The 25,480-nt window shown below is 41.9% G+C and overlaps 1 protein-coding gene across 4 annotated transcripts in view; it reads left to right on the top strand.

Moving 5' to 3' along the window:
- The window catches only part of Tex9 (testis expressed 9), a 71,114-nt gene that overhangs the window by 38,645 nt on the left and 6,989 nt on the right, over window positions 1-25,480 (top strand). For 3 of the 4 annotated variants that reach the window (XM_036193412.1, XM_036193411.1, XM_036193413.1), the window contains 8 exons: window positions 1,165-1,228; window positions 2,881-2,960; window positions 7,948-7,996; window positions 9,895-9,977; window positions 11,584-11,765; window positions 14,123-14,205; window positions 14,688-14,861; window positions 20,358-20,492. In XM_036193412.1, the coding sequence (XP_036049305.1) occupies window positions 1,165-1,228; window positions 2,881-2,960; window positions 7,948-7,996; window positions 9,895-9,977; window positions 11,584-11,765; window positions 14,123-14,205; window positions 14,688-14,861; window positions 20,358-20,492 (850 nt within the window). Of the gene's footprint in view, window positions 1-1,164; window positions 1,252-2,880; window positions 2,961-7,947; window positions 7,997-9,894; window positions 9,978-11,583; window positions 11,766-14,122; window positions 14,206-14,687; window positions 14,862-20,357; window positions 20,493-25,480 lie in introns of all 4 variants that reach the window. The other variant, XM_036193414.1, reaches the window with a different exon arrangement.

Below are 25,480 nucleotides of genomic sequence, written 5' to 3'. Positions count from 1 at the left end.
TTTAAATATAATAAATGTATTTCTTAGCTTAACCAAATAATCTTAAAATATGAAAGTATGTCTTAAAAGTAAGGCCCTTTTAAGAAAGGATGTGGTGCTGTCTGTCCTTCCCCTCCTCCACCCAGTCCTCCTTAGGGTAGGGATGGAGGTGTTCATGTTATTTCTGAATTGTACCAAAGGGGCAGGGGGGGAATCCCTCAGTGAGTTTCCTTGAGAACTCTTTGATAGAACTCCAAAAGGCCACTGTTGTTTGGAAATGGAGTCTTTCAATCAGAGAAGAGTGTCTCATAGTGGGAATCTTTACAAGGGAAATGTAGACAGGACTGGAGTTTAGTGCACTAGGTTAACTGTGGACTGTTGGGAAGCCAGTTAAGATGCTGACCGCATGGAGAGCAATATATTTCTTTCCTGTTTCTGGGAGAATACAAATGTGTGTGTGTGTGTGTGTGTGTGTGTGTGTGTGTGTGTGTGCGCGCGCGCACACGCGCGCGCGTGCACGCTGCAGATGATAATTGGAAGGGAATGTTAAAAATAAAAATGATAGTAACTTAATTTTTCCCTTTTAAAACAGTTTCCTTATATTCTTGTAGGCTTACTTGTATCAAGTAATAGTCATGCTTTTTGCTAGATTACAAATGGAGGCCAAGTAAATCCCACATTTCTGGTGATATTGGTACTGAGTGTGTTGTATGGCTGAGTTGTGAGCTGGCTCCCCAAAGACAGTAACACACAGCCCAGGCAGGCCTCCCTGACCCTGGCCACTCTAGTCATCAGGAGGCAGGATCCACTTTCTCTAGATGGAGCTGACCCCTGGGGCATTTCATTCCCCCACTCTAAAGATTCACAGTTGGAACTTGTGTTCTCTACAGGTAGGATAATCCTGGAGCTGAGTTGAATTCACCCAGCTTTCTCTTGCCTAATTTGCTGACTTAAAACATGACTTACTTCATGGAAGATATGAGTGAAGGGCCGTAGAAAGGCAGGGCAGTGCTTACATCCTGCCAGAGTGGGAAGAGGCGGGAGTTCTAATAGCTGTGTTCATTGTAGACTAAAAATGTGTGTGCTTTGACATACATTGATTATAGTGTAATTGCCAAAGTTTAATTATTTTATTTTTGTATAATTTGAGTATAACTCAAGTATTACTTTATTTTCTGCTTTTAGACGTTTAAATGCAGAATTGGAGGCCAAAACTGCTGATCTGGTTAGACAAGCTGATGAAGCAATAGTAAGTAGATGTAGTTTTTCCATGTAAGTACTAATTTTTTAACTTTAAATTTAATACATAACATGCATATAAAAAATACTCAAAGCATTAATGATCAGCTCAATGAGTGACAAGCGAAACATGAATGTGTGTGCAAAGGTGTAGTTCCAATGTGTATGATAAAAAGTAGTTTCTGTTTAGAAGCTCCAAACATGTAATCAATAAAAACATTAATGTGAGTAATCTTTTCTGGTACCAAAATATTTGAGATTGGCTATATAGTTAAATTAACACAAAAACTTCAGTAGAATTGAAGAAACAGGGCTGAAAGATGAAAGCTGAGTAGTGAGAACAGACATTGAGATTCTAATGCTAAGCTGCTTCCTACACTCTGTAGTTGCACATACCTGAGATTCTTAGTGCTAGAATCTGTCACATAGGCAGGAAAAAATGTGAGGGCATCTCACCAGCCTGGATCTAAGCATCAGCCTCCGTTCTGGTATCAGATTGGGCATTCATTCTTCAAGCATTGCTCCAAAGCACCAGCGTTCCCAATGGTAATTTACCAGATGTACAGCCTTCCTAGAGGAGTCAAGGGGCTGCTTTCCAACTTCATACTTCTTGTCCTGACTTCACTGATTCTTTCTTTAAAATCCCATTGCTCCCCAAAATGGAGTTGATGGAGGCAGGGAAGAAATTCTAATATTTTATTATATTTATGATTTGGTTTTATTTTAATTATGTGTGTGACTTTGTATGTGTGTGTGTGTGTGTGTGTGTGTGTGTGTGTGTGTGTGTATGTGTGTGTGTGTGTGTGTATGTGTATGTACATGAGACCCACAGAGACCAGAGATGTCGGATTCCCTGGAACTGGAGTTGCAGGTGATTGACTGTGAGCTTTCTGACATGGGTGCTGGCACCCAAACCTGGGTTCTCTGCAAGAGTAGTAGGTGCTATTGATTCTTCACTGAGCCACTTCTTCACTCAGTATTTTATTTTGATGCTTCATATAAATCCATCATTATTTCTTAGTTGAGGATTAAGAAATGTAGCATCTATAACATTTCACTTAATACCTAATAATTATAGATCTGCTAGTTGTATTTGCAATTAAATATTTTACTGGAAATATTTTAATTTCATTTTATACTTTTGCCAATATCTGAAGAGAAGGAAAACATTTGTCCAGAAGGACAGCATCTCCTAGTAAAATGAGAGGTGCCTTTTGTATATGATAAAGGAGTCCCCTAAAGAGAACCTTTATTTCCACCCCAGAAAGCACAGAGTAAAAATTCGAGGGGATTTGGAAGGGGAAGGCACCTTTGCTCCCCTTGAAGCTAGTGGAATGTGCTTTTGTGGTCTTCAGTTTGCATTTGCTCTCTTTTGTTGTGTGATGGCTCCTCACCAGAAGCTTCGACTCGCCATGCTTCACAGAGACTAAGGTGTAAAGAATATGAGGGCCTTAATGCTCTTTATATTTTAATCTTCAAGGTGATTTCCTTACACTTCAAAAGAGAAGCGAAACCATAATCAGGGTTTATTTGTTACTGTGTCGAATTTCTGAAGTCATAGAGACCTTGGACAGCTCTGAAATGTTGAGTGTGTAGAGAGGTGTTAAACTGGACTCTCTTGAGTGTTGTTTTGAATATTCACGGTGTTTCCTCTTTAACCAGAGAGATCAGCAGGAAGTACGAGCAAGGCCTTTCTCAGCAATAACTACGTCATGCAGAGACGAAGATGGTTACAGCATGAGGTACGGGACTTCAGTTCTCAAACATGGCTTTCATTCAGTGATCCTTGTAAAACTTGAATGGATAAAGTCCTTTTGAAAATGTTAAAGTGTAATTCAGGGAAGAGTACCATATGTAAAATTGTAGTTAGGGCTTTACTAGTCAGATACAAGACAAGTTCTTACCTGTTTTATCTTGTGTAACTCTCCAGGTGTTGTTTGAAAATAGATATTCTTGTCTGCATTTGAAAAACTGTGGCTTAGGGAAGGTCAGTGCTGGGCAAAGGTCAAACAGAGTGGTTTCCCTGGAGTTCACACCACAGCAATGTGAGAGATTTCTAGACCTTTCTCATACACTCTGCCACTACTCCTTTAGAGTCATGTGTGAAGATTGGGTAGTGATAAATTAGTATAGACACATATGTTATTTTGTGAATTCTTGTACATTTCTGGCACATCAAGAATTTAGGCAACCATAAAATTTTAGTAATACATTTAACAAAAGGGTGGGTCTGTGTGAGTAGAATTGTTTCACTGCAGCAGGGATAGTGATGGTCCCAAACAGCCCATGCTGTGGCTTTGTCTTCTGACAACTCAACAGCTGTTTCAAGCATTAGAAAACAAGATTGTAGCCACACCCACCGTTTCTGTTCAGTGGGATTCTCTTCTTGTTTCCAATGAGCGCCACATGACAGAGCCAAGTCTCCAGTTCTTTCTGATGCCTGTTCAACATGCAGAAGACCCAGTCACAGTGGCGACTAAATGGACCTGACTCTACTCTCCAGAAGCTAACACCTTAACACCTTTCTGTTAAGAGCACCAGCTGCTCTTGCAAAGGTCCCTGGTTCAGTTCTCAGTCCCCAACATCTGCAACTCCAGCTCCAAGGAATCCAGTGCATGGCATGCGGCCTCCATGAACAGTAATATTCACACACACACACACACACACACACACACACACACACACACACACTTAAACATAATAAACATCAAAATAAAAATCTCTTTAAGAACATCTGCCAGCTGTCCATCATCGTGAAGTAGGCAGTACTAACTGCTGGTACACTCCCACACAAGACACACTGCAACACAGCTGTTGTGACTGGGGTACCCTGTGTGGTAGAAAGCAAGTGCTGTGCCTTCCACAGTGAAGAAGAAACTCTGGATGCAGCCATGTGTGGTACCCACTGGAACCAGGGGAGGGAATCACACAGCACGGAAACCGTGTGTGGCTGGAATTGCACTTCGTGACTCCTCTCAACACAGCTGTGGGTTCCCAGAAGACAGCTTCAAGACCTGGGCTGTTTGGGGACTGTCACTGTCTGTTACTTAGAGTTTTTTTCTAGAAATGTATATATATATATATATATATATATATATATATATATATGTATGTATATATATATATATATGTATTATATATATATAATATATAAAAGTATATTTTGTATCACTAGTTGGCATGTGCATATGTTCATATAATGATAAATCACCTATCTGCATCATATATAATTCTATCTGGCATTTAATGAAAAAAAGATACTTAATAGCTACCCAAATTCCAAAGTTTGGATTAGAGGTAAAATTGGGTCTGGCTTTTATCTAGTAAATAAAAGAATTGAGATGATGTATCGGCAGCTGATCTTTAGTTCCTGCTGAAGCAAACAGAAGACTGAGTATAAAAATAAACTTGCTGATTTTCTTTTACTAAGTTTTTCTCACGTCCAAAGTGGTGATGAGACCTCTGTACACCTGGTCCAGTTGGATTTATTTTTACACTGACTTATATTTTGTATGTGTGTCTCTGTGTGCCCACATGTCTGTGTACACACACACACCCCACACACACACACACACACACACACACACACACACACACACGCAGAGTGGAAGTCAGGATCACCTGCGGCACTTGGCCCTCTCCTTCCTCCATGCGAGTACCAGGGATTGAAGTCATCAGGGTTCACAGCAGGTGCCCGATTGTCAAACTGGAATATTTTCCTTCCTTCCTTCCTTCCTTCCTTCCTTCCTTCCTTCCTTCCTTTCTTCCTTCCTTCCTTCTTTCCTTCCTTCTTTCCTCCTTCCTTCCTTCTTTCTTTCCTTTCTTTTCCCCACCCTCCCCATCTCTCCCCCTCTCTCCCACCCTCCCTCCATCCTTTCCTCTCTTTCTTTCTTGACAAGGTTTCTCTGTGTAGCCCTGACTGCCCTGGAACTCACTTTGTAGACCAGGCTGGCCTCAAAATCAGAGACCCACCTGCCTCTGCCTCCTGAGTGCTGGGGTTAAAGGCGTGCACCACCACTGCCCAGCTCCTGGAATATTTTCTTAATGCAGCTGTTTCAACAGATGGCTTTTATCATATATGAATCATGGCATTTGATGATTTATTGGGATTATTAAAGATGAGAGATAAAAGAGACCATCCTCTTCAGGTTGGAATAGTGATAATCTTCTTAAGACTCAAGCAATGTGTTCTATGATAGGTCTTTAACACCTATGGTTACTCTGTCAGAAAGACAGTAAGGAAACTAGAATTTAGTTTCCTTTCGTATACCATCCAAATCCTCTAGTGTGCTGAAAGCAAGGTTTACCACCCAGACTGTCCCTGTCATACTTCAGACAAACCTTTCATGAAGTTTACGTGAACCAGAGCATTGTGCTGTAGTGTGTCTTGTGTGTGAGTGCATCAGCAGAGGGGGCATGCACACTTCACGGTAATGGGCAGCTGGCAGATGTTTTTAAAAAAATCTTTATTTTGGTGTTTATTATTTTTGATTATGTGTGGGGGTGGGGGGGTCTGTGCATGTGAATGTCACTACCTGTGGAAGTCAGAGGCATTGGGTCCCCTGGAACTGATGTTGCAGGATACTGTGAGCTGTCCAACTTGGGTGCTAAGAACTGAACTCTGGTCTGGTGCTCTTAGCTGCAGAGCTTCCTCTCCAGCCCCTGGTAGACCCAGGTAGATGTTTTTTAGCTGTATAGATGTGTGTGGTGGGTGGAAGGGGCTGAAAAGTTCAGGAAACGTGCTAATGGCTAATGAAATGGCAGACATTAGCTTGAAATAGGAAAATTCAAGATGATTATGTGCAATTTTGAAAACATTTTTGTGTCGTGTATGAAAAAGGTTATTTTCCATAAACTTTTGATATTTTGAAAGCTTATTTTCTTTTGCAGAGATATCTCTGGTAGATGTGATCTAAGTATATCTTCAAGTTAAATAGCAAAAACCCTACACATGGCCAGGTCACTAGGTGACATCTGATAGAAAGTTGTTTTATTTTGTGTGTCCTCTACTGTGGCCAGTTATTCCTAGGGCATATGATGGCACTTTCCCTATAGTAGCAATAGATAGTAACATGGTATAGTCCGTGATATTAATACAGATGCTTTAGACAGTGGATCAGGGGCAGGAGCTTTCTATGGAAAGGGACAGATAGCTTAGATAGTCTCCATCACAACCACTCAGCTCTGTTGTTGTAGAGTGAGTGGGTGTGGGTAGATCCAGCCTGTTGGTGAGCCAGTGTATGCATACACTAACAGATATGCCTTGTTTTAAACTACAGACATACTCTGTAAACCTAAGATAAAAGGTTCGGGGAATAAAAGGAACTTAGATTTATCCAGTCACTCATTAGATGCCTATTTACTTATGCCAGTTTAAAATTTACATTCGATGGGTTGGGGATTTAGCTCAGTGGTAGAGGGCTTGGCCCTGGGTTTGATCCTCAGCTCAAAAAAAAAAATTACATTTGAAGTGCTATGCCAAATTCATAGCATTAAGCAATAGGAAAGGCAGGTTGGGCCCTACTCTCATGAGTTCATAAGGTTATGAAAAGAGACCCTGACCCTGGTCAAGTGCATTGGAATGGTGGTGTTGAGCATGCTTACAAGTAAAAGTGCTGCAGTGGGTTGTTTGTTTCATTATTGGGGGGGAAAGGAGGGGGAGAGCGTGCATGCTCATGTGTGTCACTGTGCATATATGGAGGTTAGAGGACAACATGCTGGAATTAGTCTCCTTCTACCATGTGGGTCCTGTGGATCGAACTCAGGTGGTCAGGCTTGGTGCACTTATGTGCTGAGACATCTTGCCAGCTCTAATTCCTTTCAGAAATGGATAGCTCATCCAGACCTACATCCTAGACCTTGTATTGGCCTAGTCTAACATCTACCCCATCTGTGACCTGCTGGAGTGTGTGAAGGGGGCTGGTCCTGCAGAATGATAGGCACAGGTTCTCCATGACTAGGGCAACAGCAGGATGTCTGAGAGGAGTTCAGTGAGGGTCCAGTGACGATGGTGTCCAGACCAACGACTCATTGCACAAACACTTGTGGGAGGGGCCGATTGGACAGAAGGGTGTGCTAGGTGATGTACTACAGTGCCCCCCAGTGCCACTAGGATGGATAAACAGATGTTAAAGAGGCAAGAAAGATGGAGGAGTGAGGTGAATTTTTGTTGTTGTTAATTAATTTTTTGGATATTCTTTTTGGGGTAGGATGCTGCAGGGATGAGGGACAGATATGGAGAGACTGGGAGGTGGGCAGAGTTGGCTACATGATGTGAAATTCTCAAAGAATCAATAAAGAATTATATATATCCATATATATATATATATGAATGAAATGGATAGCTCTCTGTGTAGCCAGTCATCACTTATGATTTATACTAATAAAAATTTATACTGTATTTTCCTAAAAAAAATAACTCTTATACCTTCTCTGTAGTGAAATAGTTAACCTAAGCACTTTTTAATAGCCTTTGTTCAAAGTAAATTAATGTCTAGGAACTAGAATCAAAGTAAAATATAATTCTTTGTGCATATATATTTATTAAATATATACTATGTCTAGATATAATTTATATGGAAATCAACTTTGTAATTCATATTCAAGCTAATGTATTGCTAATTGGAATTAGAGCAATATTTCCTCCTTAGAATATAATTACTGTTGACTTTCATGGTGTCTCAGCTAAATGTCATCTGTTTTAAAGTAGTGCCTACTTTTGGTTTGTAGAGATCTGTTGTCATCTGAAGGGACGGCTCATCCATGGTCAGAAACCAAGGTATGAAATCAAACTTTCTGTAAATGCAATTACATTCTGTAGAAATTAGGACTTCAATAAAACACACACACACACACACACACATGCACGCACGCACGCACACACACGCACGCACGCGCACACACACACACGCACACACACGCACACACACACGCGCACACACACGCGCACACACACACACACACACACACACACACACGCTCACACGCACACACACATTTATTTGTGCCACAGCATTCATGTGGGAGTCAGAGGACAACTTGTAGGGTTGGTTCTCCCCATCCACAATGTAGACTCTGGGAATTGAACGCAGGTCATCATACTTGGCAGCAAGCACTGTTACCTTTTTAACCATCTTCCTGGGCCCTAGGGTTGTTTTTGTTTTTAAAGAAAAATGGGGAAAGAGCGTGACTCAGTAGATAGAATGTAAAACTCAGATGTGACACGCTCATTCAGCATTGCTTATAAAAGATCTTGAATAACTTCTTCCTTGTAATTCCACTGAATAATTTGGAGGCTAGTGAACAAAGTTCTAAAGAAAAGACTTTGTAGAATTAGGCTCTTCACTTCTCTATGAATCATAATCCTGTGGTGGTTTGAGAGAAAATGGCCCCCAAAGGGAGTGGCACTATGAGGAGGCGTGGCCTCGTTGGAGGAAGTGCGTCACTGTGGGGGCGGGCTTTGAGGTCTCTTTTGCTCAAGCTTCTCTCAGTGTGACTTTCAGTCAACTTCCTGTTTCCTGCAAGATGGAGCAGTCTCAGCTCCAGCACCACATCTGCCCACATGCCACCATGGTCCCCACCATGATGATAATAGACTGAATCTCTGAAACTGTAAACAAGCCACCCCAATTAAATGCTTTCTTTATAAGAGTTGCTGTGGTCACGGTGTCTCTTCACAGCAATAGAAACCCTAAACTAAGACATGTCCTCATCTAAAAAGCATGGGATGGAAACTGGGCACCCTGGATCTCTAAGTTTCTATCCACAAAGCTCTTCTAAGTTAAGGGAACTGTACACCTCAAAGCCAGGAAAGGCTGCTTGGCACACAGTTGGCTAATATGGAGAACTGAATTCTGTGACTCAAAACATCCCGATTTAATATTCACTAGCTAGCTGAATATACATGCATCTTTGGGACTCATTTTCTGTACTTCTGATTCTGTACTCATGATTCCGTTGGTCCAGGTGATGTCTAGGTCTTTCTTGCACAGTTCTGGGACTCCTGAAAATGTAATTGAATTCATTATACAAAAATGCCAATTTTTGTTGTTGTTGTTTTGTTTGTTTGTTTTTTGAGCTGAGGATTGAACCCAGGGTCTTATACTTGCTAGGCAAGCGCTCTACCAATAAGCTAAGTCCCCAACCCACCAATTTTTATTTGTAGCAAAATAACAATTCCGTATGTTACAAAATTTTGGGGGCTGGAGAAATGGTTAAGAGCATTGGCTGCTTGTCCAGAAGACGAGGTGCAATCCCCAGCACCCACATGGCAGTTCACAACTGTGTGTAACTCCAGTCTCAGGGGATCTGACATCCTCTTCTAGCCTCCAAGGGTACCAGGCACACATGTGGTACACAGACATGTGTGCAGGCAAAATACTCATACACAAAACCAAAAACCAAAACTAAACCAAACAAAATTTCTGTTGTTAGAAATGATTAGAGTCGGGCACTGAAGAGATGGCTCAGCAGTTAAGAGCACTGGCTGCTCTTCCAGAGGACCTGGGTTCAATTCCCAGCACCCACATGGCAGCTCATAACTTTTTGTAACTCCAGTTCTGGGGGAATCTAACACCCTCAAACAGACATAACAATGGTGCACAGGAAAAAAAAAATCAATTTTTAAAAGAAGAAACAAGTAAACTCTTAATTAATTGGTAGTTTCTTTTTCTCTAGCCAAAGAGCAAAAACACTGGTCCTGTAAACAAGGTTCAAAACAGACTCCATTGTGCAGATAAAGAAAGGAGAATAAATTCCAGGTACAGTACAGTTTGCAAGCAAGACTCTCTTTCTCGGTCTGACGGTCCACAGATTCAGCATTCCTAGTTATAAACTTTCTGTCTCTGCTGATTTTTGTAAAGCTTCTAGTATAAAGTGACTGCATGTATCTCATCATGCTCAGTAATTTAAAGCATTTGCAGCTTGGAACTGCTTATAGTAGTTAATAAACATGGTCCTCTAAAACAAAATCACTACCTTTCCATAATTTTTACTGTTGTTTTTAATGAGACATTATTGAAACTGGGACTGAGATCTGGGTTTTATTTTGTTTAAAGATTTTTAAAAATTTTATATATGTGTATATGTGTTTGTGTGAATGTATGCCACATATGTGCAAGTGCCCTTCAAGACCAGAAAAGGGTGTCAGACTCCCCGGAGCTGGGGTTATGAGTGGTTGTGAGTGACCATGTAGGTCCTGGAAACCAAACTTGGGTCCTCTGCAAGAACAAGTCTTCTTAAATGTTAAGCTCTCTTTGGAGCCCCTGGAGCCTGGGTTAGGTTCTTACAAACTGTCTTCTAGTTCTTGACAGCTTGACAGAATGCCATACATTATTGTGTTCATGAGATGGGAATGGCTTGATAAGATATAAATTAGGTTATGTCATAATTGTTATTTATATTCTGCTGGATGTTTTTTGTTGTTGTTGTTGTTTGCTTGTTTGTTTTGAATGATTACAAGACTACCCTTAGGATCGTAAGCATGTCTTCATGAGACTGGGTATGATGAACTTTTTTTTTTTTAATAAAAGGAAAAGAGTTTGGTTTTAACAACCAGTAAGCTTTTTAATCTTTATGTCTATGGCCTACCCAAGCTGGTAATTACATTTATAATAATGGGGAAATCTTTCTTAACTCTTGTGTCTTGTAATTGCTTCAAAAGGAAAACAATCAGAATTGAAGGGATAGAAGATAAAATCAACAAAAACAGCCTGAAGAGATTATTGGCTAGATTGCATGTATCACTGCACTTCCTTATTCAGGCTTCCCAGTCACTATTTAAATAAAAGGTGGTTATTGTAAGAATTCACAAGCATTTGCCTTCATGTTAAAAGTAAGCCGAGCTTTCAGAATCACAGTCTTGGTGACATTCCAATGCATTTGGCCTGGTCCAGTCCTCTGTGCCTTTGGAAGTGAGTTTTATTTCCTAATTCTTTCTCCAATTAATGTTAAAAAGTTAAATCCAACATTTTGGTCAACTTTGATTCTTGTCAGAATGTGTTTCCCCACATGGAAAATAAATGTTGAATTCGATGGCACTGAAGACGTAGTAATTCTTCCTTAAGAGGTGAAATCCTTCCCAGTTTTCAGTCTCTGGACAGGGCAGCATCACCTTGGACAGTTTTCCAACAGCATGCAAAACTGAAATTGTAGACTGGATCTGACCAGCAGGCCTTGATTCCCCCTCATAAAGACTGAATGCCTACTAGGACTCTTAGAGCAAAGTCCTCAGAGTATCCATTGTAGATTTCATCTTAAGTTTAATTTTATAACAAGTTTATCAGTGTTGTTGTTTGGGCAAAGCTCCATCCCCTCCCCCACCATCCCATTTGTGCTCACGTGTGTGCATGTGTGTTTACTTCTTAGTGTTAAACTGAAATATCCCAGTGTGCAGACTGCCAATGATGTGGCCATCCCAGACGATTTCTCAGACTTTTCCCTTGCCAAGACAATTAGCAGAATTGAAGGGCAGCTGGAAGGGGACAGCTTGCCAGAGTGCGCAGATGACGACGATGTTTTCTATGGCATTAGTAAGGACATTGGGACAGGTAGGTTTTCTTTTGTTCCCAGTTTTTCTTTTAACATTACAGCTATTTAGAAAAAGAGATTTGGGAGAACTATTCCTTAAAATTTTATTATGAATATGGATTTATGTCTAAATAATAATAATCTAGAGAGATGTAGTGGACGGAAGGAGGATTCTAGATGAAGTAAATTGGCCAAGTAATTGTTGACCAAAGGTGGTGGTGTGAGTTCCCTGACCTTGCCTCCACTTTTATCTCTGTTTGATATTTTGTATTGTAAAAAGTCATGACTATAGTATTGTTTTGAGTTTATTGAAGTTTTCAACTGAAATTAAAATGTTCCATAGCTTATCGCTGAAATAAAGTTTCTCTGAGTTCCTTCCATTTATTTTTATTATATTCTGTTTATTGTATGTTAAATCAATATATTTGAAAAGGATAAATGAATTGATATAGCAACAGATAAGTAATCAAATGAGTTTTTTAATGACTATAATTTTCTTTCTGGTTAACTTACATTCTGCAAAAAGCTAGAAAAAACACTGAGTTTTAATCATCTAAAGAATTGTATTTGTTAGCAGCAGTGCCTCTAAAATTACTGAAATTATGAGGGGCCACCTGTGCTGTTGGAACAAAAATCCAGAACAATTGGAATGTGTGAGCATAGTTACTGTGAACTGTCATTTGGCTGTATAATGAATTTGGGTATGCAGTATAGTTAGCTGTGACTCCAGTCTGGCTACCTAGCCCCTCTGTGAGAACAGTTTCTCCATTTGAGGATTAGAGTTGGTTAAATGATGTCTTGAACACAGCTTATGCATCGTAAGAGGTGACAGTGTGACTTTTTCAAATACACAGTTTACTGTTCACAAATTCAAAGTTGGGGGGGGGGGCGCGTACAACTCACAGCAAATGCATCTTAACAGCTCTAAGTGACACCACCAGTGTCTGGAGGTGGGACTCACTCAGGACAGTGGCAGTCGGAGCACAGGACAGGTTGCAAGTCTGATAGCCCAGTGCACAGCAAACCACCATGACTGCAGTCACTGGTGGGAAGGGCAGCGGGTGGCGCTGACTCTGAGGCAGATGGTCCTTCAGAGTGGCATTGCTTGAGCTCAGTAGAGACCAGAGAGTCATGCTTCAGTTGTGCCTAGCCATTCAGACAGGGTGCCAGACAGTCGGCGGTCACCAAGGTCACTGAATAGCCCTTTACTGCTGGCACAGTGGCTTGTGTACATTGAGATACGTTGGAGACCAGCCTCTGTGGAGCCGCCTGGTCCTTCTGTGGCTTGTCTCCTCCTTGCAGACTCTTTGGCCCCTTCTCCTCATTGCTGTGGGCCGCCTGCTCCCAGGGTGTGGCTGCTTCACTCAGGTGCTCACTTCTGTCCTCAGCATGGTCCGGCTGTCGGGATGTTTAGTGGGATTGTCTCCATCTTATTTTCCTCCTTATAGTTCCAAGTGTTCACTACAGATGGTCATAAAGTTCATCTCTGAAATTTTGATTCTCTGAAGAATCCTACACATTGTGTGTGATGATGATTGGGCTACACCCTAGTCAGTCACAGTGAAAAGCAATTCATTTATGCATTTGTAGCATTTATTGACCTAATCAATCCTCTGGGGCCATTAGAGGGAAGGACAAGGGCAGTAATCGAAAAGGAAGTTGGTTGTCACTCTTCAGATACCTTCCAGGACATGCTGGGCAGATGTTTGTTCCTGGAGACAGTCACCTGCTGCTCTGTTACAGTACAGAGATGGAGAAATTCAGGACCAGCTGCAGACTTTACCATTACCACTACACCTCCCTGTGGCTGCTGTTTTAGTATTTTCCCTCTTCAGTGTGCTTGGCTTGACCTGGGTGTCTTATTCTAGGGAGAATATTCTTGTACTTCAGATGCTTGCTTGGAATGGCTGGGTTATGTGTGGAATAGAATGATCTGGAGTTAGTTTGGAAGCACAGATGATAAGATATGAAGGTTTATTTTTGCTAGAGAGGATTTGTTTGTTTCTGTTAGATTTTTGGACATTGTCAGCCTGAGACCACTATGAATTCTGGTTGATATCATTTGGATCGTGGTGGTAGGTGTGAGTGCCGGCTTCATACATAAATACGAGCACCAGCTTGTAGGTCTGGTTTTTAGGAGGAGGGGCTTTGTCCGTGCCCCTCTGTCTTTACTCACTCTCTACGGTCCATGTGATCACCTGTCACTGCCCTTTTCTGTTGTCTGACCTGGGGAGTGTTTAGTGTTTACAGTGTTCCCACCGTAGTCTGCTGTGATTAGATTGCCTACTTTGACTGTTACTCATGGAATATGATGTCTCCCAGTTGATAATGTCTTAGACTTGGTAAAAAGCAGTCATGTGATGACTTGACTCCACAGAAGCCCAGATCAGATTTCTAAAGGCCAAGCTCCATGTGATGCAGGAGGAACTGGACAGCGTGGTGTGTGAGTGCAGTAAGAAGGTAAGCTGGGATGGCTACTCACAAGAGTGCTTACTGAAGACACGAGGGACAATCTTAATTCCATTTTTTTTTTTTTTTTTGGTTGTGAGCCTAGCCTTTAATGGCTGAGCCATCTCTCCAGCCCTTAATTCTATTTTCAGATAGCCTTACTTAGATTAGAATCCACAGTTAAATATCAGATTCAAAAATTGTGTCTAAATACTAGACTTTATTCTGATATGATGAGTTATCACAAAACTTAAGAATGTACCAAAACTGTTGAAATTAGGATTTACTATTTTAGACTTGCTAGATAATAAGCTATTCAGTATAAAATATCTGATTTCCATTGCTGACAGTGAATATGGAATAAGCTTTATTTTTCTCAGGAATTCATGTAAATATCTCATCAAAGACCATCTGAGGCTCTTTGTTTCCTGCTCTGTGTTTTGATGTCAGCTCTTGTATATTTTTTACATAATCGACAATGTCATTGATTGTAGGAGGATGAAATTCAGGATTTGAAGTCCAAGGTGAAAAGTTTTGAAGAAGACTGTGTGAGACAGCAACAAACAATTACGTCACAGCAGTCTCAAGTAGAAAAATACAAGAACCTTTTTGAAGAAGCAAACAGAAAATGTGATGGACTACAGCAGCAGCTCTCATCCCTAGAGAGGGTAACTTTTATGTCTCCTGACATATTCATGAATTCATGTAGCCATGATCTCCAATGTAAAACATATTCATAGCCTCCAAAAGATGACTCTTACCCTTCAGTCTCCACACCCCACATCATCCATGCTAGCCCTGGGTGACTACTACTACTCTGTTTTCTGTCTCTGTATATCTGTCTGTTCTAGAAATTTCCTTGTAGATAGAAATATTCAAATAATATACAGTCTTTGTGATTGACTTCTCTTATTGAAGACGTTTCTTTTTATTTGTTTGACTTGTTTTTTTACCGTCCATCCATGTTGCATCACTAATTGTTTTATTCTTCTTTAATTGTCAGGTATATCCCATTACATGAATATAACACATTTCAGATCTATTGTTTGTGTATTTGTTTGCTTACCATGAAGCTGGGGTCGAAGCCTTTCACAGGGACGGCTGCCGACCGTCTCCTAACGCTGGTACACAGCTCTGCTCCTCCAGCAGCGTGTCGGCCCAGTCCTGCACACTCTCACCTGCACACCCTAAGTTGTCCCTTTGGTTACAGCATCCCACTGGCATGAATGCCTGTGGTTGGTCTCCATAGTAACTGATGATGTTACTCATCCATTTATGTACCTTCTTTGGAGAAATGTCCTTTGACATGCACGCACGCACGCACGCACACACGCACATGTACATGGACATGAGTTCTGTGGCCCATGTGTGCCCCCTTAGTATAAACACACACTTGCACGCATGCAGTAAAGAAATTTAATAAAAATCATCTTTATTGGCTGGGTGTGATGACCTCTGCCTTTAATCCCAGCACTTGGGATTCAGAGGCAGGTGGATCTCTGAATTCAAGGACAGTCTATTCTACATAACAAATTCCTGGACAGCCAGGGCTACATATAGAGATCCTATCTCAAAAAACAAAACAACAGAAAACCAACTTGATTTAGGAATGTTTTAAAAACAGTAAAATGTATTTGTTCTAAATACACACTTTAGTGAGTTAGTTTGTCAAAGTGGAGGGCACAGACTTTGGAGTCGAAAACAGTTTGATTTCTGCCTGCTGCCTTTCTACTGGCAGTTTGCTTAGCCATTCATGCTCAGCGTTCCTTCTATAGTATGTTTACCTGGTGCATGCCACTGAAAGATGGCCTTTGTTCCCACACAAGGACTAATCTGAGCAATGTTGTCCTCTGACAAGCTAATCCACTGGATACGATGGACGTGACATTAACAACCGATTCAGCTAATGTAAAGAAAATTTCTGTCCCTTGCCAGTGTCCTTTTTTATATTCTTTCTCATTCGTCACCAGCCTCTGAGCACTGTCCCAGGCAGACGGTGAGCCACCTTCTTCTACTGCACATTGGTTTTTTGGGTTTTGTTTGATAATGCTCTAAAATTTATATAGGTGTAATCATAAGTGCACTTTTTATGTCTGGTCACTTTTGTTCACAGTTTTTTTGTTTTTACATATTACATATTTTCGTCTGTTGCTCCACATTTATTCACAAATACACCACATTTTTTTTTTTTTTTTTGAGCTGAGCATCAAACCCAGGGCCTTGTGCTTGCTAGGCAAGCGCTTTACCACTGAGCTAAATCCCCAATCCCCCCATTTTAAAATTACTAATTACAATGATATCACTGTGTTTCCATTTGTCATGGATACAAGTCTTTATGAGTGCATATCTGTTATCATGATGTTGGATAAATACCTATGAGCAGAATTTCTGGATTTTATGAAAAAGCCCATGTTAAAACCTGTTAAGAAACTGCCAGGTGGGGTGGTACCTGTAATTAATCCCATTACTCAGAAGGTAAAGTCAGGAGAATTAACAGAAGTTTGAGGCAAACATGAGTCCCGCAGTGTGTTCCAGGCCATCCAGGGCTGCCTAATGAATTTGTCTGAAAAAAAGGAAAAAAAGAAGCCAGGCATGGTTGTACACACCTTTAATCCTGCACTTGGAAGTCAGAGAAAGGCAGATCTCTGAGTTCGAGGCCAGCCTGGTCTACAAAGCAAGTTCCAGGACAGCCAGTGCTGTTACACAGAGAAACCCTGTCTTGAAAAACCAAAAACAAATAAAAAGAAAAGAAAAGAAACAGCCAAATCAAACTATATATATATACACATACATACATACATACATACACACACACATACATACACACACATACATACACACACATACATACACACACATACATACATACATACACATACATACACACATACATACACACACACATACATACACACATACATACATACATACATACATAACACTCACACATGTAGGGAAACTTAACATGTGTTCCAAAATGCTTGTCCCACCTGGAATTCTGCTAGTGGCCCAGCCGTGTCCCCACACATACATGGTCTGTCCCCATCACTGCCTCAGCTCCTTGAGAGGAAGCCGTGTGTCTTTGCATCAACACTTACTTCTCTTGACTGCTGATCTTGTCATGCGCCATGCTGTGGGCTTCTCTGTGGTCCGTCTGCACGTGTGACAAGACCTGGCTTTGGGCTCTTCCTGTGACCTCTGTAATCCCCTCACTAGAAGTCTGGGGATTGTGTATAATCTTGTGTCATTTTACTTTGCTCCAGCTTTTTTTTTTTAATTTTTTTTTTAACCATGTGTTTCCAAAGGCAGAAGTTTTAAATTTTTGGTAATTTCTGGTTTTTCATTCCGTCCAGAAACTTTTGCCTGCTCCAAAGCCATGACGATTTTTCTTCTAAGTATTTCATGTAGAATGTGTATATCAGTATCATATGAATCATATATATGTGATCCATTTCAAGTTAATTTTGTGTGTAGTATGAAATAAATTTTTTTTATGTAGGTAATAACATTATGGGAAATACTGATCCCCCCCCCCATTTTATTACCATGTCATTGACTATGGGGCCCAGTTCAAGACTTTTAAAACAAAATTGAAGACTTGGGATTTTCCATAAAAGTTTTGTCAGGCAATATGTGAAGTTTGTTGTTGTTGTTTTTATTTGTTCGTTTTGGTAGCATGACTTTATCTGTTTGCAGGATGCAGTGTGTCTTCTCTGCATGCTGTAGAAGTTACCAGGATGTAGTGTGAGGCTGGATGGAGTGTTACCAACCTTTTATCTCAGCGCTTGGTAAACAGAGGTAGATGTATCTCTATGAGTTTGAGGCTAGCCTGGTCTACATAGGAGACTGTCTCAAAAAAAAAAAAAGTTAGCAGTGTATGATTGAAAACAAATGTTTTCCAGGTTTTAAGCTTGGCTTTCCCTTTCTCTAGTGGATTTACTTATGTGGAAAGTTTTAAGATTGGTTTTCCCTTTCTCTAGTGGATTTACTTATGTGGAAAGTTTTAAGCTTGGCTTTCCCTTTCTCTGGTGGATTTACTTGTGGAAAGTTTTAAGCTTGACTTTCCCTTTCTCTGGTGGGTTTACTTGTGGAGAAACTTCGTTTGTTGCTCTGCTCTTCCCTCTCTTGCTGTCCTTTTCCTGCTATCAAGAAGGAGGCAAACAGTGGTTTTGGGTTTTCTGAGGAGGAAGTTACAAAGTCCCCAGCAGAAGAGAAGGGCAAAGGTTCATTGCATCCTCCTTATCGAGGCTGAGGTGAGGCAGTGAGCTCTGTGGATTTGAAAACCAGTAGGCCTTTTTTGCCTTTCCCATGTGAACAGTGAGAGAGCTGACAAGCTCCCCTCATAGCTGCCTCCCACAAAGCTGTGCGGCAAACTGTGACAGCAGATGGCCGCCAGGCACAGCTTGATTTGTTTAGAGACCTACAGAAGGAGTAGCATGTGTTTTGTTTTGTTTTTCCCTTTAATTACTCAAAGCCACAGAGATGAGTTTCAAAGATGATGTGATCTAGCCAACGAAAAAATATTTAAAAAGACAAGTCTCGCATTAAAGAGAGCTCTAGCTCCCCAGTGATTACTGGTTTTCTGAGTGCTCTTTGGGGGCTCCGGGCCAGCCAGGCCGTGTGTTGTGTGGGATACAATGGAGGCATTCAGTATTACAAGACAAGCCCGAGCCATTTTTAATTGTTTTTGTGTATGTGTATGCCTGCTTACCTGTGTGTGCACCATGTGCATGTGGTGTCCAAGGTCAGAAAAGGGCATCAGACTCCTGGAACTAGAGTGACAGGTAGTTGTGAGTCCCAACACAGGTGTTGGGAACCAAGCTTAGTTCCTCTGCAAGAGCAGCAAATGCTGTAACCACTGATCCATCTCTCCAGCCTTTATAAAGATATTCTTGGTGCCTTCTACATGCAGCTACAATGCTGGGACATTGAAATTAAAACAGTAGATAACTTTAAAAGTTTACATTTCAGTGGGAGAAACAAGCAAGTGAATGGTTTCAGTACAGGCAGCAAACGGTGTGCTAGCCTCTATCAGGATGCTCTAGAAGCCCTGGAGAAAAAGACACCAAATCCAACCCATGTCAGGTGAGAACTAGGGACAATACCAGGAAGGCAGAGTCTGGGCACCTTGAGTAGGTGCTAGTTAGGTAACTGGGGACTGGAGGCAGAAAACTCCATGTCCAGGGAGAGGTACCAGCAGTGCTGTTGAGGCCCCTGGTGGAACACGTGTGGCAGGGGAGGGGCCAGTTACCACAGAGTTTACAGTTCATGAGATAGATTGTGTTTCTTCAAATGTTAGCTCTCCACTTTCAGCAGCAGAATATTGTAGAGTTTTGGCACAAATACAAGGCCCCCATACTTTGCAAGATTTATTTCTGCTCACGTTGGCTAATTCCCAGTGGGCTAATGTAGAACCCTCCGTTTATCCTTTGTTTTGTCAGTTCTCTAAGGAGCAGGATTCACGGGCAGGTGATGTCTTACAAGGGCTTTTGGGAGGTTTCCAGAAGACCTTGAGTGACCTGGACTCAGAGGCATATGCCTATGAACTCAGCACTCAGGAGGCAAACACGGTGGGCTGACACTGTCAGCCCAGCCTGGGCTACACACACAGCAAGATCCTGTCTCCACACAGTTCAGTTTTAAAATATTTGCTCCTAAAATAAATATGGAAAATAATTACACAGTGTTTTGAATCAACACAAAGCAGAAAATACTAAACAAAAGAGCAACATTCATTGTGGCTAGAGAGATGGCTCAGTGGTTAAGAACACTGGCTGCCCTTCCAGAGGACCCAGGTTCAATTCCCAGCACCCACATAATAGCTCACAACCACCTGTACCTCCAGCTCCAGGGGATCTGATGGCCTCTTCTGGGCTCTGAAGGCATCAGCCACACAAGTGGTGCAGAGACATAATACATGCAGACAAAACACCCCCCAAAAAACCTAAAGGATAAAAATAAGAAATTACAAAAGCATCCACAACTACATTTTTAGGTTTCTTTTTCTAATGCCAATATTGGGTGAGAACTCCGGAGAATGGTGTCCTTTGATCCTGGGCCTGCAGCCCCGTGAGAGTCAAAGCAAGGAGCATGGAGATGGCAAAATGTGGACTGTAAGAAGGAGCTGATGATATTTCAGGACTCCCTATGTTTTACCCACACAGGAATTAGAAACCAAAAGAAGATTACAGAAGCAGGCTGCCACAAGTCAAAGTGCCACAGAAGTCCGCCTGAATCGAGCTCTAGAGGAAGCAGAAAAGTATAAACTGGAGCTGAGTAAACTGAGGCAGAGTAACAAGGTAAGCAAACCTGTGGACGGAAGTTTCTGTCCCCCCTGGTCCCACAGCCAGTTAGTCCCAAATAATCACACAGAGACTCATATTAATTATAACCATTTGGCCTATTGCTTAGGCTTATAACTAACTAGCTCTTATGCTTAAATTAACCCATAATTCTCGTTTATGTTTAGCCATGGGACTTGGCTTTTTTCAATCCAACATTCTCATCTTACTTCCTCTGCGTCTAGCTGGTGAGACTCTGGCTCTGCCTTTCCTCTTCCCAACCTTCTCCTAGTCTGGTCGCCAAGCCTACACTTCCTGTCTGGCTACTGGCCAATCGGCATTTTATTAAAACAATAGACTGACAAATCTTTACAGAGTATAAGAGCATTATCCCACACAAACCTGAATTGCTCCAGTGTGCTCACCCCTGGTTATCTCCTCCCCTGCAAGCATTAGAAACCGCATTTATTGACTCCTTATGGGGGTGGGTGGTGGAGCAGGGTGGGGCACACATGCCGTGGTGCACATGTGGAGGTCAAAGGTCAGCGTCATGGAGCTGGTTGTCTCCTTCCACCTTTATGTGCAGTTGAGGGGATCTAACTTAGGTGGGAAGTTTACATGTTAAGTCTTTACTCACTGAGCCATCTCACCAGCCCGGAAAACACCTCACTGGCCCCTTTGAAACTAAAATTTCTCATGTGCTGACTGGTACGGGCTAACTCCTCTAACCCCAGCACTCAGGAGGCAGAGGCTGGTGGATCCCTGAGTTCAAGGGCAGCCTGGTCTACAGTGTGAATTCAGGACAGCCAGGGTTACAAAACAAAAAAAAAATTTTTTCTTGTGTCATGATGAATGTTCTCTTTTCAGAAAAAACAATTTAAATAATGGGTACATTTTCCACTCATTAGGATTTTTGTTTTGGCTGTTATAATTGGGTGACTGAAGGATTCACTCATTTCTTCACATAATCTTTAGAGGGGCCTATGTTCTGTGTCAGGTTCTTCCTGAACCCCATGGAGAGCAATGAAAAAGAAGCATCTTTTGTATGTCCCCTGCTGCCTTCTTCTCTGAACCCCAGGCTTCTGCTATGCGTAGGGAGGGTTATATCACAGGGCCACAGTTCTGAGCCTTGAGCACTGGGAGGCTTTGTTAAGGCACACCACTGGGCCCACTAGCCTTAGAGCTAGTCTTCTCGGTAGTCAGGGAGGCCTGAAAACCACAGTCTCGCTGTTGGCGGTAGCACCTCTTACAGATGTGTAGTGGCCACTCCCATACCTCCGTGGTCAGCCTTGAGTATCTGTGGAGTGAATGGAGGTGAATCTTGATGTGAGAACCTTCCATATGTTCTGTAAAATCAGCCTGATGGAAGGGCTTCCTTACGACAACATTTAGTATCTTAACAATGACTTAGGAGCCACCTGATTTCATAACTGATGGTACATTCGGAATTTTCTCAGTCACACTGGTGGAAACAGAGACCTCAACTGATCCTCTGAAACAATTAGCAGAAGCCAGCATGTGACAGCATTTTAATGATTCCATCTGAGGCACCTTATGCTGCATGGCCAGCTGTCCCATGTTTAAAGGCCATCAACGATGACCTAATTGAAATAAGTTATCTTCACACGGCAGCACTCAGCAGGTTGTTAAGACTCAAGAGGGAAAAAGGCAGAGTAACTGTGTATCAGGATTTGCTGTTCTGGTTGTTGATCTGATCTCTGGGTTGCTACACACATTAGAAAAATAGAAAGGAAAACTATTTCCTTGGCCACACGTGGCATTCATTCTATCCAGCACTACTGAAAATTCAAGTAGTAAAGGCTTGGTAGCCATGGTGGTGGCGTACACCTTTGATCCCGGCACTCGGGAGGCAGAGGCGGGAGGATCTGCAGAGCGAGTTCCAGCACAGCCAGAGTTACACAGAGAAACCCTGTCTTGAAAAACAAAAACAAAACAAAACAAAACAAAAACAAAAAACAACAAAACCAAAGGGGAAAAAAAGGGTCTGCACAGAGCAGATGCGTAAGAGGGAGAGAAGCAAGGGTGTGTTGGAGAGGCCACTGCTGGTGGGTGTCGATAAGGGGCAGCTCTGTGAGAACGGAGCATGTGTGCTAAGTGGACAGCAGATCACCTTAGAAATGTTTCTGCAGAGGGGTGAGGAGGCTGAGTTCTGTATGGGATTCAAAAGGAGTGAGATGGGGAAATGGAGTGAATGTATGTGAAGTGTAGACTCGGAGGGAAACAGAGTTGACTGAACTTTTAAATGAGGTCATTTAAATATGGTAAAGTGAAGAATGTATATGTCTAGCTTGAGTCTTGGCTCTTAGACATTCCCATGAGCACAACTCAGTTCCTATCTAGAACATTCTCAGTGCTCAGAGAGATCCTTGTGTCCTGTCTACGCCCTTCCCAGAGGTGCAGCTGCACCGACTTCCTTTCCTGAGTTCAACACAGGTGGACTCCCAGGATGGACGCTTGGCACTGGATGCTTGCACTGTGCAGGGAGTCAGGTCTGACCTGTGCTGGGTTTTCCCCTCTTATCAATGAGTTATCTGTCAGTCACCCTTGTCAAAGAATCAGCCTTTGATTTTACTCTAGTCTGTTTTCTGTTTCTCTGACAACTCCCTTTCACTTGTGATTTCTTGTTTGGGTTTTAATTTGCTCTTTGGTCTCTGGCTGAAGTAGAACCTTAGATCACCGATTTGGAACCTGAAGCCTTTAAAGCTACACCTGTCCTTAAAGTGATACTCTTTGTAGGTCCTACAATTTTTGGCCTGCTTGTTTGTTTGTTTGTTTTTCAAGACAGGCTTTCTCTATGTAACAGCCCTGGCTGCCTGGAACTCTCTTTGTAGACCAGGCTGGCCTCGAACTCACAAGAGATCCACCAGCCTCTGCCTCCTGAGTTCTAGGACTAAAGGTGTGTGCTACCACACGCAGCAATTTTTGGCCTGTTTTAAGTACACACACACACACACACACACACACACACACACACACACACACATACACACACACACACACACACACACACACACAAAGACATAACTAGTATATAATAAGCCTGGTACATGCCTGGTGTAAAATGTGGTTGAGTTCTGACCATTACAGCTTGGGATCAAGGTTGAGTTACCATGTTCAGGCGATGTGTTCTTTCTTAGTAGCACACAAAATGATGCTTCACTATATATTTTCACATGTATCACAGTTTACTTACAGTCACCTTCCTACTGCCCTCCCTCTTCCTCCTCCTCTTCCTGTTCCTCTTCTTCCCCTCAAGCAGCTTCCCCTTTGCTTTAATGTCATATAGATGTATGTGTAAATCTAGACTCTGCATGAGAGGAAACAAGCATTCTTATCTGAATCTGGCTTGGGTTCACTTACTGCGATGACCTCCAGTTACATCCATTTTCCTGCAAATGACATGGTCTCATTCTTCTATACTATACTCCACATTTCCTTTATCCACTCATCTGTTGATGGGTCTCTATGGCGGTTCTGGAAAGTGGCTATTGTGAACTATTCTGCATTAACATGGATGTGCAAGGATCTCTGTGGCATGCTGACTTAAGATATCCCTAGGGTGGTACATCTGGATTACACGGTAATTCTGTTTTCATTTTTTAGAAACCTTCCTATTGACTTCCGAGTTTACATTCCCACCAGCTAGTGAATGAGGCCTCTCTCCCCACATCCTTCCCAGCACTGTCTTGATGGTAGCCGTTCTGACTGCTGAGGTGGATCTCAGTGGAGTTGTCATTTGTATCTCCCCAGTTGACTGAAGATGCCGAATACTTTTCTTGGATATATTGCATTTGTATTGCTTCTTTTGAGATTTGTCTATTTGGTGAATTTGACCAATTTCGATTTGAGGTTTTGGTCTTTAAGCTTTTGATGGTAAACATTCCAGCACCTTCTGCCTTTGTCGATGGAGAAGTCCTCAGTTGTCAGCCATGTCAAGTCACTTGACAGTTGCTCATGTGTTTGGCACTTCCCATATTTTCCGTGTATTTCTATCAATGAGTAAAGGGGTATAAATGAAGCTGGATCTGTCCGTTTCCTCTGCAGCTTTATCCACATCTGCATCCTGTGTGTCAGCGCTGATACTAGACAGGACATTCAGTGGTGTTGTGTCTTCTTGATGAATTGGCCACTTGGAAAATGACTGTGTTATTCCGGGCTGTAGCCTGCGCCCTGATATAACCTTGGTAGTAAAGCAGCTTGAGCTCTCCTCAGTTACCGTTACCACTGCGAGTCTTCTGTACTTGTCCTACTTTACTGCGTTACATCTTCCAGACGATGCAGCTGCCGAGCTTGGCTTTTTGTGATCCAGCCTAGCAATCTCTTTTTAATTGGGAGTGTTTATCCGACACTTAACATCATTTCTGATATGGACAGCTTGTCTGTCATCAACAACTGTGCTCCTTTCACTGGCTCGTCTGCACTTCTTTGTCCACACTTCAGTGTTTATTACCATCTTGAACTGTATTTAGGTAACACAGAAGTTCAGAGATTACCTACAAACCTTTTAAGCAGTTATCTTATGCTCTTTACAATTGCATTAATTTTTATGGTAAAGCACACGTAAAATTTACCTTCTTTTCTTTCTTTCTTTCTTTCTTTCTTTCTTTCTTTCTTTCTTTCTTTCTTTCTTTCTTTCTTTTTTTTTTCTAGACAGGGTTCCTCTGTGTAGCTTTGCGCCTTTCCTGGAACTCGCTCTGTAGACCAGGCTGGCCTCGAACTCACAGAGATCCTCCTGCCTCTGCCTCCTGAGTGCTGGGATTAAAGGCATGTGGCGCCACTCCCTGGCAGTCTTCACACTTTTCATCATGGGAAAAGGGAACTCAGTAGCCCCACACCCCAGGCCCTGGCAGCACCTTCTATTTCTGACTGTGAATCTGACTTCTGTAGGTCCTTTACGTTACTCCTATGAGTAGAATCACATACTTATCTTTTTGATTGGCTTATTTAGCTCAATACAGTGTTCTCAGGGTTATTCCATCTTTTCA

Source organism: Onychomys torridus, chromosome 7 (genome assembly GCF_903995425.1).
Source record: "Onychomys torridus chromosome 7, mOncTor1.1, whole genome shotgun sequence".
In the NCBI taxonomy this organism is placed as follows: domain Eukaryota; kingdom Metazoa; phylum Chordata; class Mammalia; order Rodentia; family Cricetidae; genus Onychomys; species Onychomys torridus.
This window is presented reverse-complemented; position numbering and strand designations above follow the sequence as displayed.